General features: G+C 40.4%; 1 protein-coding gene across 1 annotated transcript in view; it reads right to left on the bottom strand.

Annotated features, from left to right (window-relative positions):
- Window positions 1–17,067, bottom strand: part of CHD7 (chromodomain helicase DNA binding protein 7) — a 190,702-nt gene that overhangs the window by 78,017 nt on the left and 95,618 nt on the right. Inside the window, exons 5-7 of the mRNA XM_042463426.1 lie at window positions 7,126–7,264; window positions 4,792–4,929; window positions 2,672–2,737 (exon numbers count right to left, since the gene is read on the bottom strand). Coding sequence (XP_042319360.1) covers window positions 2,672–2,737; window positions 4,792–4,929; window positions 7,126–7,264 — 343 coding nt within the window. The remainder of the gene's footprint in view (window positions 1–2,671; window positions 2,738–4,791; window positions 4,930–7,125; window positions 7,265–17,067) is intronic.

Here is a 17,067-nt window from a genome sequence, read left to right as displayed (position 1 = left end):
TGGAGGAGGTCCAGGGTGCAATCCCTTGCTTGGGCATTAAAACACCCCACTGGGCTAGTCACACTCTCTCAGTCTTAAGGGAAGGTGAAGGCAAACCCCCTCTGAAAACCTTTGAGATAGTCACACACTCTCAGCCTCAGAAGAAGGCAAAGGTAAACCCTCTCTGAACAAACCTCCCAAGAAAACCCCTTGAAGGTGCATGCACACACACACACACTCTCGCACACACCCAAGCCACACTGTCTCTGCCTCAGAGGAAGGCAATGGCAAAGCTTGCCACTAAAACCACCTGATGATGAAATGACAACACAGGAGGTGCTCAACACTTGGGAAGAGCTTCCCTGGGGTCTTGTTGGAGGGAGCCATCTTGGGGCAAAGTGGGGGGGGAGGGCCCCAACAGAAGGAAGGGCTCTGGGCCTCCTCTAGCCAGGGGTGGAAGGCAGTGGCACCCACCCAAGGCAAGCCCCAGAAAGCCCTCCACACTACAGCGCACACGCACACGCACACACACACACACCTCGGGAGGACCAGGATGAGGACGAGGAAGAAGAGAAGCGGGAAAAGGAGAAAGGAGGAGGAGAAGGAGCGGACCAAGAAAATTCCAGGATAGGGTTGCCTTGGTCCAAAACGACTTGAAGGCAAACAACAACAACAACAACAACAACGGAATGAAGTGCTGGAGCTTGGCTTCAAGAGATGCCATCTCCCTCCCCACTGCTGCTGCATGTTTTTTAGGCAACCCTACCTTTGGCTGGGGGCCCTGGGGCAGAGCTCTCTTGCCCTCCCCAAGGGGCTGGGGGAGGGGAGGGATGCCGAACGTTTTCGGCATCCCTCAGTGTGAGTCAGTCAAGCCCTGAGGGATGCCAAAAACATTCCCCCCTCCCCCAGCCGCTTTGGTCCTCTCCTCCTGTTGCTGCTGCTGCCCACCGCCTCAGTCCCTGGCCGGCCCACATGGCCGCAGGAAGTAAACAGAGGCAAGACTCCTGAAGCAGGGAAAGGACTGTTCTGCTATTGGCCAGCCTGCCAGCCAATAGGAGGAGCTCCAGCCTCCGACAGAGCCCAACAGGCAGCCAAGGCACAGTAACAAAGAGCGGCCAAGGCAAGAGCAGCCAAGGCACGGTAACAAAAGCCCAGGAGCGGGGGGGGGGGGGAGAGCCGGGAAAAACGCCAAACCGTACCGTGACCGTGCAGAACAGTCCAAAAACGGGAAATGCACGCCCCCCACCGGGTTATGGCAAGCCTATTCACACCTTGAAAACTTCAAATATAATCCACAGAAACAACTCAATTAAAATTAAAGAACTCATATTGGAGAACATTGATCCCCTAGGTTTTTGCAACCAAATACACAGAAGAAAAGTAAAAAGCAAAAACAAATAACAAACAATAAAAACACTAGATCTTCATTTTTGTAGGAATGGGGAACTGTTCAAATTTCTTCACTGGAGTAAACTCTGAAGAAACAAGCGGCTTTAGTCTTAACTAACAATGCACTTCAGTCTTAATTAATGAGCTGTTGGACACTAACACTGCACTGGACATGCCAAGTTATCCACAAGTTTGGGCTTAATTTTTTTTAAAAAAATAATGGGTGGTATCCAATCTCATCAATTGGCTAGCCCATATAACATTATATTTGGGAATATCTAGTTCTCAGTTATGTAAACTCCAACATAGTTGGGCAAATGACAATGCAACCAATTACACAGACAATACCTAGTAACTGTAAGGGCAAATATATTATTACATGCATAACAGAAAAAACCAAGGCAACTACAGCCTCAAACAGATGGCCCAAAAGTCCCACTTCTGGGGGCCTAGCATTCAGATGATGCACACCCCGAACGCAGCCAGAAGCTGCTCCAGGCATGGCTTTTTCACAAAGGACCAGCCACAAAGGAGCAGTAAAATACTGCTCCTTTTTGGCCCCTGGTTTAGAACCATGGTGGTGGCCCGGATCAGGCGGGGCATGTGTTGCTGCCGCAGTCCTGAGGTAAAGTCCTGAGGCAGTCCCACCGCGGACCTTTTGCACCATCTCCTTTGCCCTTATGTTAGTGTTATATTTCCTCTGATAATGTTGATTTTTTTTTCTAATTCCTTTCATAAATTCTTATATACTATGAACAGGTTGTTTAAAGAACTAATTTTTAAAATTAGGTTAATTTATATTAACCTCGTAGTGTAGGCAGATTAAATTAATATTTGAGTCAGACAAATAATTTTAAAAACACATACAGTATATACTCATGTATAAATCTAGAAATTTAGGTTAAAAAATTAACCCAAAAAAACCTGGGTCGACTTATCCATGGGTCAATGTAAGTACTGTATTTAAACTCTCATAGGCAAGAGTTTGATCTGCTTTGGAAGCACTGACCCCCTTCATTCATCTAGCCTTTAGTATAAACACAAACAATTATGCCTCCTGAAATTTTGTAAGTTCCTTGGCAATGTTTTTCTTTACTACATCCACTTTAGATCCTTTTTTTACATGCCCCTAGGTTTTACCATCAACTTATCCATGGGTCATATCAAAATCCATAATTTTGGCCCCAAAACCTTACCCTCGACTTATATATGAGATCGACTTATAGTTGAGTATATACAGTAAGTTATCTCTAATATATGTTTGTTTTATAAGAAAGAATTTTCATGCAAAAAAATTATTTACTTGTTTCTTGACTGTACGACTACTCATGATTTTCTCCACTACAGGGCCTTCAGCATCTGCGCATTCCTGCAACAAAAGATTTCACAACAGTTAAAATGTGGACAAAAGTGTAGAAAGGAGTGACTTGTTCATAAATACCACTGAAGCTGTCAATTCCAGATTCATAATATAAGATCAGGAGATTCATCTTGCTTGCCTTTACTCTGATGAACATTATGCGCTTGAGTTGCTATCTGGCTTGATTGTAAGAAAAGAACTTCTCTCTATTTTCCCACCATACATGTGTTGAACAGTGGCAACTCATGTTTGCTATACTGCATGTTCAGCCATCTAATGTAGCTACCTCTGTTTCCCAGGGCTCCCTATACATGTAGATCTTGCTGTATTTCACAAAACAGGTAAGAGAATGAAAAATGGAAAGAGAAAAATCAAGTAATGAATGAGAGAGAAAGAGCAGAACAAGAGCTCTCTTGCCACTGGAGATACTGAATAAAAAGGATTCTGTGTTCAATGACAGCAGATTCATTAAGGTGCTGCAATTACAAGCTAATTTTTAAATTTTCACTGAACACTCTATAATTCTACTTGAAATTTCTGGAGCCAATCTAAATTGAATTTCAGAGACCCGGCTTATCTCTAAAATATGTGAAAAGATTCTAATAACTGTGCTATCAGAAAAGGTTAATCTATTGATCAACAAGAACTGAGGGATATTATAAAATTAAAATAGTGTGTGTGAGAGGGAGGAAACTCTTTGCCTTTTGTCTCCACAGAATATTCCTATTGGTCCCTGTTATAAACAGTATGTGGACCTAGATTAGGCTTCCACAGCATGTGGCCCAAGAATTTTGGGCAGCCCATGAGGATGTGGAACAATTTCAAGGCTCCTGCATTGCTCAGCCTTCTCCTGAGGAGAGTGTCATGCGAAGGAGAATGGACAAATGCTTGCCCTGTGAGACTCCTCTAATATCCAAGTTTTTCCTGAGACGGCTGGGTAACAGAGGAGGAAGAGGGGCAAACGCTCGCCCCTCAAGGCTCCTCCGTCGCTGAGCCTTCTCCTGAGGAGAAGTCCAGGCAGAGGAAGAGAAGGATGGGCAAGGCTCCTCTGCCGCTTGTCTTTCTCCTGCAGAGAGGACCAGGCAGAAGAGAAGGAGGAGGATGGAATTAATATTAATTAATTAATTATATAATTAATATTTAATTGAAACATATCTGCGGCCTGAAGAAGTTTAGCCTATTTTAATTCTAGCCCCTATTTACTGCCAAGTTGTGTAGTTCTGGCCTAGATAGTACCATGGTATGATCCAGAAGGCACCTTTTGATATTTTTTTTGTTAAAATAGAATTTTGTGCTTAAGTACAGTAATTTTGCAGTAATAATGATGTCATCAGTTTTCTAGAGAACAATGTAATTCTTTAAATCTCTGATAAAGAAACTTAAAATGTCAAAGCAATTTTGATATTGCCATCCACTCACTTTCTTCTGGAGGTACTTAATTCAAGAATATTAAAGAAAGCTTAAAATTTGAATAACCTAATGAATGCTTAAGTATGCATACTGTTAGCAATGGCTTCCCAAGTTAGTTAAGTGAAATAGTGATATTAAAAGACCACTTTCAAAACAGAAGGGGAAGAAAAGGTTGTTACGGGAATCATTTCACATTATCACCCTTCATTTTATTCAACCTATTTTATCCATCATTTACATTGCACAGAAAATAAAGCATACCCTGCTGGTTACTACAAGACAGTAATTTCATAAAGGGGTTCTTATAGTGCCTGACAGCAGGAGACAAGCTTGAGTGGTTTATTAAGTCATAGAAGCCAGACCACTGAATTCATAGAGGTAAATTCAGTCTCCTTGGAGCCTAGTTTTAGGCTTTTCAGCAGAGACCATTAATTTCACTAAATTGTGTTGAATTACATATTGTAGGCTTGTAAAGAAAACCTGAGTGAACACAGCCTTTAAGAACCTAAACAACTAATTTCCTTTGGCATGTTGAACCAAGCTGAGATGGAAGTCCCTTGGTAGGAAAGCCAACACTATAATGTTTTACAGCCTAAATCGTAACAGAATTTTTAGTCTACTCCTCTGCTTGAAGATCATAAATAGGAACAAACCTGTTGCTCTGACTGAGATGTGTTTGAAGGGGAGTTTCGTCCAGCATCATCTGCATCATCAGCTTCTTCATCAGAAATCTTGAACTCCAAGTCTTCTGTATAACGCTTTCTCTTAACCTGTCTGCTAGAGCGCCTCTTCTGAAAATGAAATGATTAACCTTACATATAGGTTTTCATTCTATCTGTATAGAGCTCAAAATGAGAAGGGCATATCCAATAAAAAGAATAAAGAACGCAAGCACATCATCACAAAAGATGGTGCCATACCTGTTTTTCGGACTGATATTCATTATGAAAAGCCATTAAAATCTGGTAGTAAATCATATGGAATACAATTAAAATATGGAGGTAACCAGCTAAAACTTGGCAATAAACATGCTTGATGAATAGATAAGAGTAAAACACAAATAAAGCCAGAGCATTCTTCTTGGGAGCAGCTCAAATTAGAGAGTCCCATATAGATACTCTGTAAGGATCAGAAGGGAAGAGAAAGAGTGTGGAACTGCTGAGCTCCAGGCCAGAATTTGTCCACATTCCAAACAAAACAAAACCCAGACTTGGGTCTTTTTATAAAGCAAGATTTACTAACAGAAAGTTAGCATGGTTTTTATTTTGACAAAGTCTCTCAAGGGCACATAATGAATTCAGTTATTAAGTACTGGGGAGTATGATCTTAAAGGTCAGAACTTGATTAAAAACACAATACAGTGGGATAAACAGACAAACAAACTAGTTTTTAGGAGCCTTAGGATTCCTCCCCACCCCAAAATCTGAACAGGACCTGAATAAAGTGTTATGTGATGTCAGACATGGTCTAGAATCAAAAGATTCACACACTCAGAATAACTCCAAAGTGATTCAAAGAACTCTAAAAAGGTTTGCTGTGACATCCAAATTAGAAAAAGTACAGTCATTGCTAACAACAACTTACTTTCAAAACATTATGTACAGTGGTATGTGCTTATTTTCTCTCTTTTATTGATCACTCTTTTTTTGTTACCTCAACTGAAAGTGCAAGGTGACGTCCACTGAAGGGAAATATCTAAATCACATAGGTGATCATATATACACTAATTAACTTTCTGGAGAAGAACAATTTTACAGTTGAAAGCTCACTGAAAAGCTGGTAAAGGACAGAAAAAGATACTTTTATTGGCAGAAATTAGATACTGATAGAAAATTAAATTCACGTATCTTGATTCCATTCTATACCTCATGATATGGAGAACTAATATTAAGTACAACACATCTATGATGTCCCACCATGCTTTATATCTCTGATACAAATACTAAGGAATAAAATACAAAAACAGCCATCTCCACTCACTTCTCTAGTCTCACCTTCCAAAACCACAGAGTTAAAAGGGAACAAAACATTGCATGTCCTCAGAACTAGCCATAATTATAGAATTAGTACACTGGTTCCCATTTCAACTCATTCAATGATTAGAAATCATTGAAATATTCCGGAAAAAAAAAAGGGGGGGGGGTGGAATCTTGAGCATAAATTTAATACAAATGAAAATGAATGAAAGCGTGCAGTTCTTCTCAATGCTGTTGCAGCAGTGGAAAAAAAAGAAATGGTGGTTTCCAAGGAAGATCCCTATATGGGGTGCTGAAAGTAGGCAGGGCTACTGTGAAAAAGCGTACATCACATACTAGAAAGTTCTGAAAGATACACTGTGCAGGTGCAGGATAGTCCATTTATGTGAGTCACAGAGACCACAAAGAAGAATGTGTGCTTTACACACATTGGCCAAACCTATACACAAGAAGTCAGGATTCTTGGCTGGTTTTGAACACGCAGCATGCTGGTGAATACCACTCAATCAGCCTTTGCTTCTTGGGAATGAGCAGACCAAACCAGGGAAGAATAGATTACTATGAAATCCAAACCTTGCTGCTGTTAAATAAAAAAGGACAAATAAGCTAGTAACTATTCTCTCCAATTCCAAATCTCTTCCTCCAGCACAACTAAGGCTTTTGCACGCATTTTAGAATCGCCACAATTTAGTGTATTGTCCAAACCCTAAAAAGAAGTGAAACTTAAGTACAGTTCATTGGAACAAGTCAGTGTCATAAAATCCAATTTGAATCTAGCTTGTTTCAACAAAGCATTGTTAATATTAACATTGTTCATATTCTGAATAATTTAAAAGGGAAGTAAAAGCTTATGGACTGTTTCTCATGGCCACATTGGAGGAGGAGAGAACACATGAGCTGAAGGACTGCCACAGTTCATTTCTGTAACACTAAACCACAACTGAGAATTACTTCTGGAGGAAACTACTGTATTCAACAAAGCAGGCCCAAACAAATTATCAGTATCAGTACCTGAACTCCTGAGTCATCTTCCTCTTCAGGATGTGGGGATCCTGTTGGTGTTTTTTCTACATCTGAATGCTCTGACCCTTCTTTTCCCTTGTTGACCTTTTTCTTCACAGCGCTGAATTCTGAATCTGGTTTCTTGTTACTAAAATGTAAGCATACTTCATCAATTTGAATTAAGCTTTCCAGAAAAAAAAATGTAATCACTTTATTTTATCATTTCATTAACTCTAACCTGATTTTTAAACAAACGTATTAAATATACACTCGCCCCTCCACATTCACTGGGGTTAGGGGCACAGGAATGCCACGAATGTGGAAAATCCATAAATAATAAAAACCCTATGTTGTTACCTGAGAGAACACCTCTCTAGGAATCTCTAGGTCTTCCAGTGTAACTGTGATCAACATCTGTCAGACACTGGCCACAGAACTGAACTGGAGGAGCTACAAATGCCTAGTGAAGTGCTCTCTCTAGGTCAGGGGTAGGCAATCTGTGGCCCGCGGGCCGGATGCGGCCCGGCGAGGCCTTGGGACCGGCCCCAGCCCGGTCCTGCCGCCGATTGCCACCGGGACCTTTGGGGGGCAATTGTCTATAGAAGCCTCAGAAACATGCATTTATATTAACATTTTTTTTAAATCAGCAAATTTTTTCACGTGTCCTCCATTTTTTTTAAAAAAAGTGTCTTCCATTTGAAAATTTTGTCCTACATTTGTCCTGGTTTATTTATATATTTAATTTTTTAAAAATTATTTAATTATTTATTTTTTGGCTCGCCCCCCCCCCCCCCCCCCAGTTGTATGAGGGACAGCAACCCGGCCCCCGGCTCAAAAAGGTTGCCTACCCCTGCTCTAGGTCCTTCAATGCTACTTTTGGTTAAAGCTAAACATAGAGTTGCGCTGGAAAACCTAGATATTCCTAAGAGAACATATTTATAAAATCCGTGAATAATCAAATCTGCAAAAGTCAAAACCACAAATGTGGAGGGGAGAGTGTACCATTGTACAATGAATACCAATTGTACTACTGCAATTTCTCATTTTTCATTTTGCTGTTCTAAGACATATGCCTATTTTCTGAAAAAACAAAACTATACTAGCCCAATACATTTGCGTGGGGGTGATGGTGTTAAAGCAATATTCAAAATCTGATCTTTGACATATTCATTATTAATTTCACAAAACCAATGCATGAAAAAATCCTGCAAAGTCGTTGTTCTGTCACTGGACTGCTGAGCATTAAAATGGGAAAACGAGAGAGTTAGAAGTTTCACAGAAAATAAAATTTTGCTGTGGTCCTCCAGTAGGGCCCCACATTTACACTGATCTCATACTATTGTAGCAAGCAGGGGAGATTTTTTTTTGTCCGGATGGTTTAGGTAAGGTGCATCTAGACTTCAAAGCCACAATTTTCAACTGTGAATAGCATAGGTACAATGTGCAAAGAAAACATGACAGATTTGCTATGTATGCAGGTTTTCCTTTCAAAATAATCCTCTAATACAGGACAAAATTCCTCTAATATTTTTAATAAAAGCACTATGCATGCATACATGTACACGTGCACGTTAGGAGTACAGCTGTATAAAAACAAAACAAAAACAAAAAACACATGTCAAATATTAACTTCTATCACCTTTCCTGGTACAGCTATAATTTTAAGTTCCTGAAACTGTGACCATGTATATTTACATTGCTTTTGCAAAATACATTAACAGAATTTCATCTGAGAAATTCAAAATGAATGACAGAAGAAATGCAAGCGAAGGGATACTAGCTCATTTATAAAGTGAAAACATTTCATTTAACACAAGTAAAATGTGCCACTATTTTAATATGAAGTGCAAGCATAAATAATAAAAATATTATATACGTTCAAAAGTTCAATTTATGAAAAGCACAATACACATACACAAACAATGGCAAAGAGCCCTAAAAACTTGACAGCGCTGAAAATGTTTGCTATCTTTCGAAAAGGCAAACGATTTTAAAAAGTGAATCTGTACAACTGTCCCCTTTCCAAACGTCCTAGTGTGTATACTACACATGGACAGAAGTCTCCCCTACTATGAGGCTCCATTTCCAGCATTTATTTCCGCTCTAACTGCCACAAATTATACAATACTACAGCTGAAGACTGGGCCCCTTTCCTTTCATCTGCACGCCAAGAGCAATCAGATTACCCTGGTAACCAGTGGTCACATGACCAGCACCTGCTCTTTTGGCTGGATGCCACTGACTAAAGCCATCTGCTTCCCTCAATCAGCTTTCAAACATTCTCAACACCTGCGCTGCAGCATTTTGTGGTTTGCTTTTATCAAATCAGTGCAAAACTGCTTCCCAAACTTTACATATTTCTCAATTTTGTTTAAATCAAAGGTAAGCCTGTTGCTAGTTGAACTGTTGCCAGGTGAAACGAGTTGACAGGCTAGTGCTTTTTACTAGTGACCTCTATAAATCAGAACTAAGCACAGAATTTCATTTAATAACAAGTTAGCATACCCTCGGTGCACTACTGCGTATGAGTAAGTGGCTCAACATATTAAAGAACAGTACAGGCCAGCTTTGAGAAAATGTCATTTTGCTGAAAGGCTACAAAGTGCTAGTGATCCCCTCACCTTTCTACTTTTCAAAACGTACAAACTTCTAAAACTAAATAACACATATTAAAACTAAGTCCTTTCACACAAAAATCCACTTCTGATTTTCCCCAAACTTTCTTGATTCAATTACCTCAATGGGGTGAGGGGGATATTGCTGCTATTTTTACAACCAATGAGAGAACAAAATCTACTCTAAGTCTACTCTACTCCAAGTAAATCTACTCAAAGTCATCCAAAGATCTACCTGAACCAACATTTGCATACCTCTAGCCTCTATAATTCAATTGGATACAAGACTTCTTTGATTAAATTATATGCAGCGATCTGTAAATGGGACTTCCAACAGTTGATTTTTATTCTTAAACAGAAGCAAAGCACGCACACAATTGAAAAAGAGTCTCCCCCCCCCCCCAAAAAACAACATTTTCTTACAGGAGCTATTTTCCAAAGAGTAACAAAAAAAAAAACCAGTAGATTGGTGTAGCTAGTAAAATACAACACATTAAAAGAAACCATTTCGTACAAATTCATCACATTCTAAGCTGGCAGTGTATAAAGAAAAGATGTAAACACACAAAATCCAATGCTTTCTTGTCTCAACTGCTGGAGAAATCACACCACTGCTTTTCACCTTGTGTGTGTATGTGCCTTCAAGTCACCTGTCAATTTACGGCAACCCAATGAATTTTTCATAGGATTTTCTTAGGCAAGAAATATTCAGAATGGTTCTAGCAGTTTTCCCCACTGAAATATACCTTGCTAATGCACAAACTGAATTTCACCTGCTGGCTTCTGATGTCAACTACCTGTGATGGTCAAAAGGGGGAAAGGAAGTAGAAAAAGAGTCTATGGATCCACTTTGTCAATAACTATGACTAAACTACCCAGACTCCCCACACAATCTAAAGTCCTATGTTATGTAAAAACCACACTGAAAAAGGCAGTTACAAATTTCTCAGTGAGTTACATAACACCTCAAAAAGATATGTTTCCGATGGCTCACTAATTTGCGCCAAAAACCTAAATAAACATTCTAAATTATTTCATTAGTTCAGCTTCATAATACTCATTTTCTATCTTGCCCCAAATCTGAAATATTGTGAAAAGAGATAAATACTTGATGGTATTATAAACACTAAACCAAACTATGGCCTGTTACAGACTGCCAAAATAAAGCTGCTTCGGGTCTCTTTGGAGGTATGCTAATTAAATGATGCATGGGTCCTAAAAGTCCGGAGGTCGCGTCAAAGCCACACTCTATTCCTAAGCACTGGAGTGCAGCTTTGGTGCAGCTTCTGGATTCTTAGGGTGCATGCATCATTTAAACAGCATACCTCCAAAGAGACCCGAAGCAGCTTTATTTTGGCAGTCTGTAACAGGCCTATAAAACTACAGTTGCCCATCATGCTCTGTCAGAGTTCATCTCAATCTTTCAGGGATGCTTTTGAGTCAGTACTGATTACCAACCAAGTTGTAATTATAATATCTTTACTGTAACAAAATTTTGCAGGAGTCAACAGATTTCAAGGTTAAAGACAGAAAACATTTTAAGAAACCCAAGTCATACTGGCAAAAAATACTAAATATTTCTATTAATTGTATATTAGCTTTCCAAAAGAAATATGAAAAATGCAGCAAAAACACATTTCCAGGGACTTCCGGCTAAATAGCAGAGCAGTGACTGCTCCTTGGTAGTTGTCTTGGAAGAGCAATTGGCTGTCATGGGAGCTAGTCCAGTTGGTGGCATTTAGCAACAGACAGGTTGTGTCCCCAAAGATTAAAGGAAGCAGAAAGGCTCACTAAGGATCCCCCCCTGCCCATGCAATCTCAGGCATCCTCTTATAATTGAAGGAGTGGAGGATGACATCAGGAATGGAGATAGAGGGACACAGAAAACAACAACAGGGAATGAGCAAGCCACATCTGTGACACAGCAGCCGCTTTGTGGAACAAGCACCACTGCTGCTTGACTTTATATTGAAACAAACAACAATTTCAACCAAGCCGGGTTGGCAAAACTTTTTTCAGGTAAAAACAACCATCTTTTCAGGTAAAAACCCATTTCTTCAGGTAAAAAACCCAAAACAGAACTTCCCTCCTGATGACCTGATTCAACCCAGGCACAGGAAAGGCATGCACACCTGCTGCAGTCATAAGCACACCATTATATCTTCCCACTCAAATAAACATTACAGCACATTAATGCGGCTGCAAATTTGTCTTCTCTCACCTAGCATGAAGACAGAGAGCAGATACTGGTCAGCCACAATATAAGCAGCAGGGAAAAGAAGCAGTGCACAATCACTGCTGTACTTCTGTCCTTCTCAGGACAAGAGACTTAAGAGTTGCCATCCTTGTAATCTTTATTTCATTCTTGCAAATAATTTCAATACAGTTCTCTCTGCTGTGGAAAGTAAATGAGAAAATGGCCCACTATTCAAGATCACTTTACACAATGGATTTTACCAAGGGTGCTTAAAAATGGCTTTTTGAGCTGAAAACATAGTTTTCTCCCTAAGATCAATTTTTACACATAAAGTTTTCTGTAGCAGAAAACAGGTTACTGTGCAGAAAGTGATATTATTGAACACTCTCACACACAAAAAGTTTCCTGCACAGACAAAAAGGGAGACACACAGAGAGAAGGGGGAATTACCCCCCCAAAAGAGTACAAAAGTCAGCATATGGTTACGTAAGGGAGAATTTTGCATGAAAAATATTCTAAAGAATTTTGCTCAGTCCCAATCTTCCCATTAGGGATAGTCCTTGAAACATTCCTTGTTGTCCAGTACAATAAAATAGGCAAATGGTCTTTACATCCTAGATCTGTGTGGCAGCCTCCCGCTCCTCCTCTGTCTGGCTTTACTGTCAGAAGGCAGAAAACTGCTTTTAGCAAGGTTATCTTGCTGTGTTTTCATGGTACAGCTTTTCTGGCAGCTACCCCGTCAGATTACCTCCATGTCTTCCAGAAGGCAGAGGACAACCCATTGGAGTTTCATTTTATAATAAGCCATATTCCAGTGACCTGGCAGTGACCTGTCTTGGTTAATGCCATATTGGAAAACACAACAGTGCTTAGTTGCTAGCCAGAGTTATCACAGTTCTTTCATGGCAAGAAGAGATCAATAGAAGTTGATGGAAGAACCCAAGAACAGAGGCAGGAGCAGTCTGGGAATCTGAATTTGACAAATATCTGAATTTAATGGATCTGCATTACTATCACAGATCCTGAATGTGAACAAGCACTAAGGAGTCTACAGTGTTTGAACAGAGGTATAAAAATGTAAAAAGTATGATCATGGTAAAAAAAAAAGTTGTTATAGGAAGCTGCCACACCTAAAGTCAGACAATTGCTCTCTCTTCCTTAGTACTATCTGCACTAACTGGCAGCAGCTTTTCAAGGTCTCAGATACCTTTTCATACATTTAGAAATGCTAGGGACCCTAGTCATACGTTTTATCACAGACATACCAGTATCCTAAGACCCTGAAAAAGAGTAGACTTTAAAATATCTATTTCCAATTGTATCTTCATCCAATATTAGGTCTAGATATTTAGCCTGTTTCTCTGGTGCATGAGTAACACTGTCATAAGACTAGACTCTACTGAGAGTCTAGATTCCTAGCATTGTCATCCATGATGGAATGTTCAAAGTGAAGACATCAGACTATGCTGCATCAATTCTCTTCAGACAGCAAAGGCTGCATCAGTAGATGAGATCCAATGGTGAGAACGGCTGAGCTACAGAATAGAAGCTACTAGGCAGCAGGAGGAGGAGGAAGAGACAAAAGCAGTGACACTTCTGCTACCCCTCTTTAGTACTGTTCAAGTAAACATCTTCTGAATTGTCTTTTACCTTGAAAACCCTATTGGGAGAAAATCCAAAAGGAATCACAAGTTAATACTGGAAGATGAGACTCCCAGGTTGAACCACCCTCAACCAGCAACTGGGAAAAAGCAAAAGGACAAGTTGGAATGGCATTCTGTCTGATGATGCAAATGGACTCTTATAAGAAACTAATGATAAACTGAAGCCAGATGTGTTGGTCATAATCATAGGTGACTGAAATGCAAAAGAAGGAAACAAAGTAGAAGGAAATGCTGGAGGAGAATTTGAGCTAGGATGAAGAAATGAAGCAAGAGAGAGACTTACCATATGGTGTGAGGTCAACAGTTAGGTCCAAAACACACAGGAGGAACAATCCAGTTTGAGACCACTTTAACTGTCTTGGCCCAGTGCAAGGGATTCCTGGGGATTGCAGTTTATTCTGGCATCAGAGCTGTCTGGCAGAGTAGACTAAATGTTTCACAAAACTATAGTACCCAGAATCGCCAAGCACTAAGCCAGGGCAGTTAAAGCAGTTTCAAGCTTGATTATTTCTGCAGTGCGTTTTGGACTGTAGTTACTAATACATTCTTCAGGGACTGTACTGATACTGGTATACAGTATTCACTGAAAAAATAGACTACATAATTAGACTAAGAAGGTGAAGACACTCCATTCTCTGCAAAAACAAGGCCAGGAGCAGATTATAATACAGAACATGAATCGCTGCTACAGAACAAGACAGCAAAAGTGACAGAACAAGAGACCTCTTCCACAAGACCAGGAATAAGCAAAACAAAATTTAAACCAAGGATACAGATGCTGTGTTACAAGAAGGGGAACACTTTATATGATCAGAACAAAATAGAAAGACAATGGAAGTAATAAAATATGGAAGCAATAAAATCAAATGTGCAATAGATTTCATCAAGGAACCACCTTTGGATCAATATTCTGTGATTTTAAAAAGTGACATGAAAGCTGCTCTGCAAGCATCTCAAAGAAATTAATGACCAGAAACAGATGGCATAGTAATTTCAAACTACAGTGAGCCCACACCATACGTGCGCTCGGTATAGGCAGCTTCCAGCTTATGAAGAAGCCACCTGGAGGTTGGGAGAATGGCGCACGCACCCGTAGCACATGCGCACAACCACACAGCATGCACGAGCCCCATTATGTGGGGCTTGAGCATACGTGCTTTTTGCCTTACGCGGGGGGGGGGGGGGCGGAACGGATCCCCCACGTAAGGCAAGGGCAGACTGTATATTGATGGAAACCATCCAAATTGTAAGAAAAAACTGTCAACAAACAGGAAAAATAAAAACATAGTCACAGACTGAAAGCACTCAATATAGTCTCTCAGAAAGGGGACACCAGAAATGTAGAAGAAATGCCAAATGTGTTCTGAAAAGGAAGAAGCACTAGTGATCATACTGCAAACATGTCCGGGCTAATGGACCACACTACATGATCTCAGAATAAAATCAGCCTGTGCTTTATAAATTACAGAAAAGGCTTTGACTGTGTAGATCAAGAAAAACTATGAACTGCTCTAAGAATTAGGAATGCTACAATGTTCAATTGCCTTATGTAATGGATATGTAACGGATACTATGCACAAAAGGCCACGGTCAGGACTGAATATGGAGAAACAGACTGATTTCCAACTGGGAAGAGGGTCAAGGCAAGGCTGAATTTTATAATATTAGAATCATATATGCACACCACATCATACAGAAAATGGCCGAGGAAGAAAGCAGAAAATTGGAGGAAGCAACATCAGCAATCTAAGTCATGCATAGGACTTCATACCACTAGCAGAAAATAGAATTGACTTGGAATGACTACTGATGAAAGTTAAAGAAAAGCAGGGTGACACTTCAATGTTAAGAAAACAAAAATAACAATGACAGAACATCACATTAAAGTTACATTAAAGATATCAGAATTATTCCATATTTTCTATAAATTGGTTCATTCTGTCAGAGTAGCTGACAATTTTAGAAACGTGTTCACAGCCCTCAGCGAAGATAACAGCAGATGGATGTCTTCCAGAAATGATGGAAGGCAGGTACCAACGGGAACTCTCCAGCATTCACTGCCAGGCTTCTGCTGATTAACGACCAGACAAGCCAAGCTCCCGAAAGTGCTTATCTTTATTTACAAAGTGCAACCAAACAACCAAGACGACTATACAGAACTCACAATCAACTCCTCTCTCAAAACCCACAACAATTACCGGAAGTCCCTGAGTTTATATAGACACCAAACCATGCGGTCCCACAAACAGCCTTTTCCTGTCCCACACAGAAAATTGTCCTCTTGTCTAACCAGACACATGTTCATCTTCGGCTTGCTGCACGCAGGCAGCAGAATGACCTTGTACCTATGAGCAACAGCTGTAGTTAATTAGCTTCATCCTCCGTGTGGTGAATGCTCATGGTCACCACACATCTAAACATTTCTGTGTTTGCTGGCTTTTAACCCTTAACACATTCATCAATCAAAATGTAGACTAAATCCAAAAAATCAGAAGACTAAATCCTGTTTGGACTATTGTAACACACTCTATGCGAGGCTACCTTTAGAAACTGTTCAGGAACCTCAACTAAAATGTTGACTGGGGCCAGTTCTAAGGAATATATACAGTAACTCACTTGCTGAAACAGCTTCACTGGCTACCAGTTAATTTCAGAGCACAACTCAAAATGCTGGTCATGACCTATAAATCCCTATACGGCTTAGGTCCAGACTAAAACCCTGGCTCCCAGAGCCTCCTCTCCACCTTGGATGTATTCTGAGAGGCATCCAAGGTGCAGGGGAGAGTGGAGGGTTAGCTCTGGCTCCCTGAGACTCCTCCCTATCTTAGGTGTAACCCGAGAGGCATTCAAGGTAGGAGCAGGGGGCCACTAAGGAGAAAAGGAAGAAGGGGCTGCTTTAAACCAGAACCCGTATCCCAGTAATTGCCTCCAGTCCAGGTTTTTATGAAGTCCCAGTGGCTAAATAGCCATCCCTGAGTTCTCAAAGGGAAGCCCCGCCTAGGAGAATGAGAAGGGAGAGAGCTTTCAGCAACATTTGGAGCAATTGAGGCAGGGCTCTCATGTGGAGCCTGGAAGGAGAGCTTTCAGGGGAGGAGCTTGCCTGGTCACATTTCCTCTTTACAAGCCCAACCTCCATCATTCTGAAAAATTCTAAGAGCATAAAAATGTTTTTATCTACTTCTCAAAGGAAAGAAGGGATGAAGCTCCTGGCTTCTCTAGGGAGGGAGTTCGAAATTCCTCAGCTTTGCCTGGCTTACAAGAACAACTTTCTTTCACAGATGCTGCATTGATTTAAACATTGTCTCCAATTCCTTCCCTTTTCAATCTGATGATAAAACCTTCTTCTCCAGCACCAGGGAAGTGGTGTAAGGTGGTCAGGAAAGGTCCAAAGGAGATGGGGGGAAGGAAGTGGTGTTTCCCCCTTTACATCCTTTGTTACATGACCAAGTTTTATCCTTGACTTATCCATGGGTCA

Source organism: Sceloporus undulatus, chromosome 4 (assembly GCF_019175285.1).
Source record: "Sceloporus undulatus isolate JIND9_A2432 ecotype Alabama chromosome 4, SceUnd_v1.1, whole genome shotgun sequence".
Taxonomy (NCBI): Eukaryota; Metazoa; Chordata; class Lepidosauria; order Squamata; family Phrynosomatidae; genus Sceloporus; species Sceloporus undulatus.
Note: the sequence above shows the minus strand (reverse complement) of the source record. Positions and strands in the feature narration are given on the sequence as shown.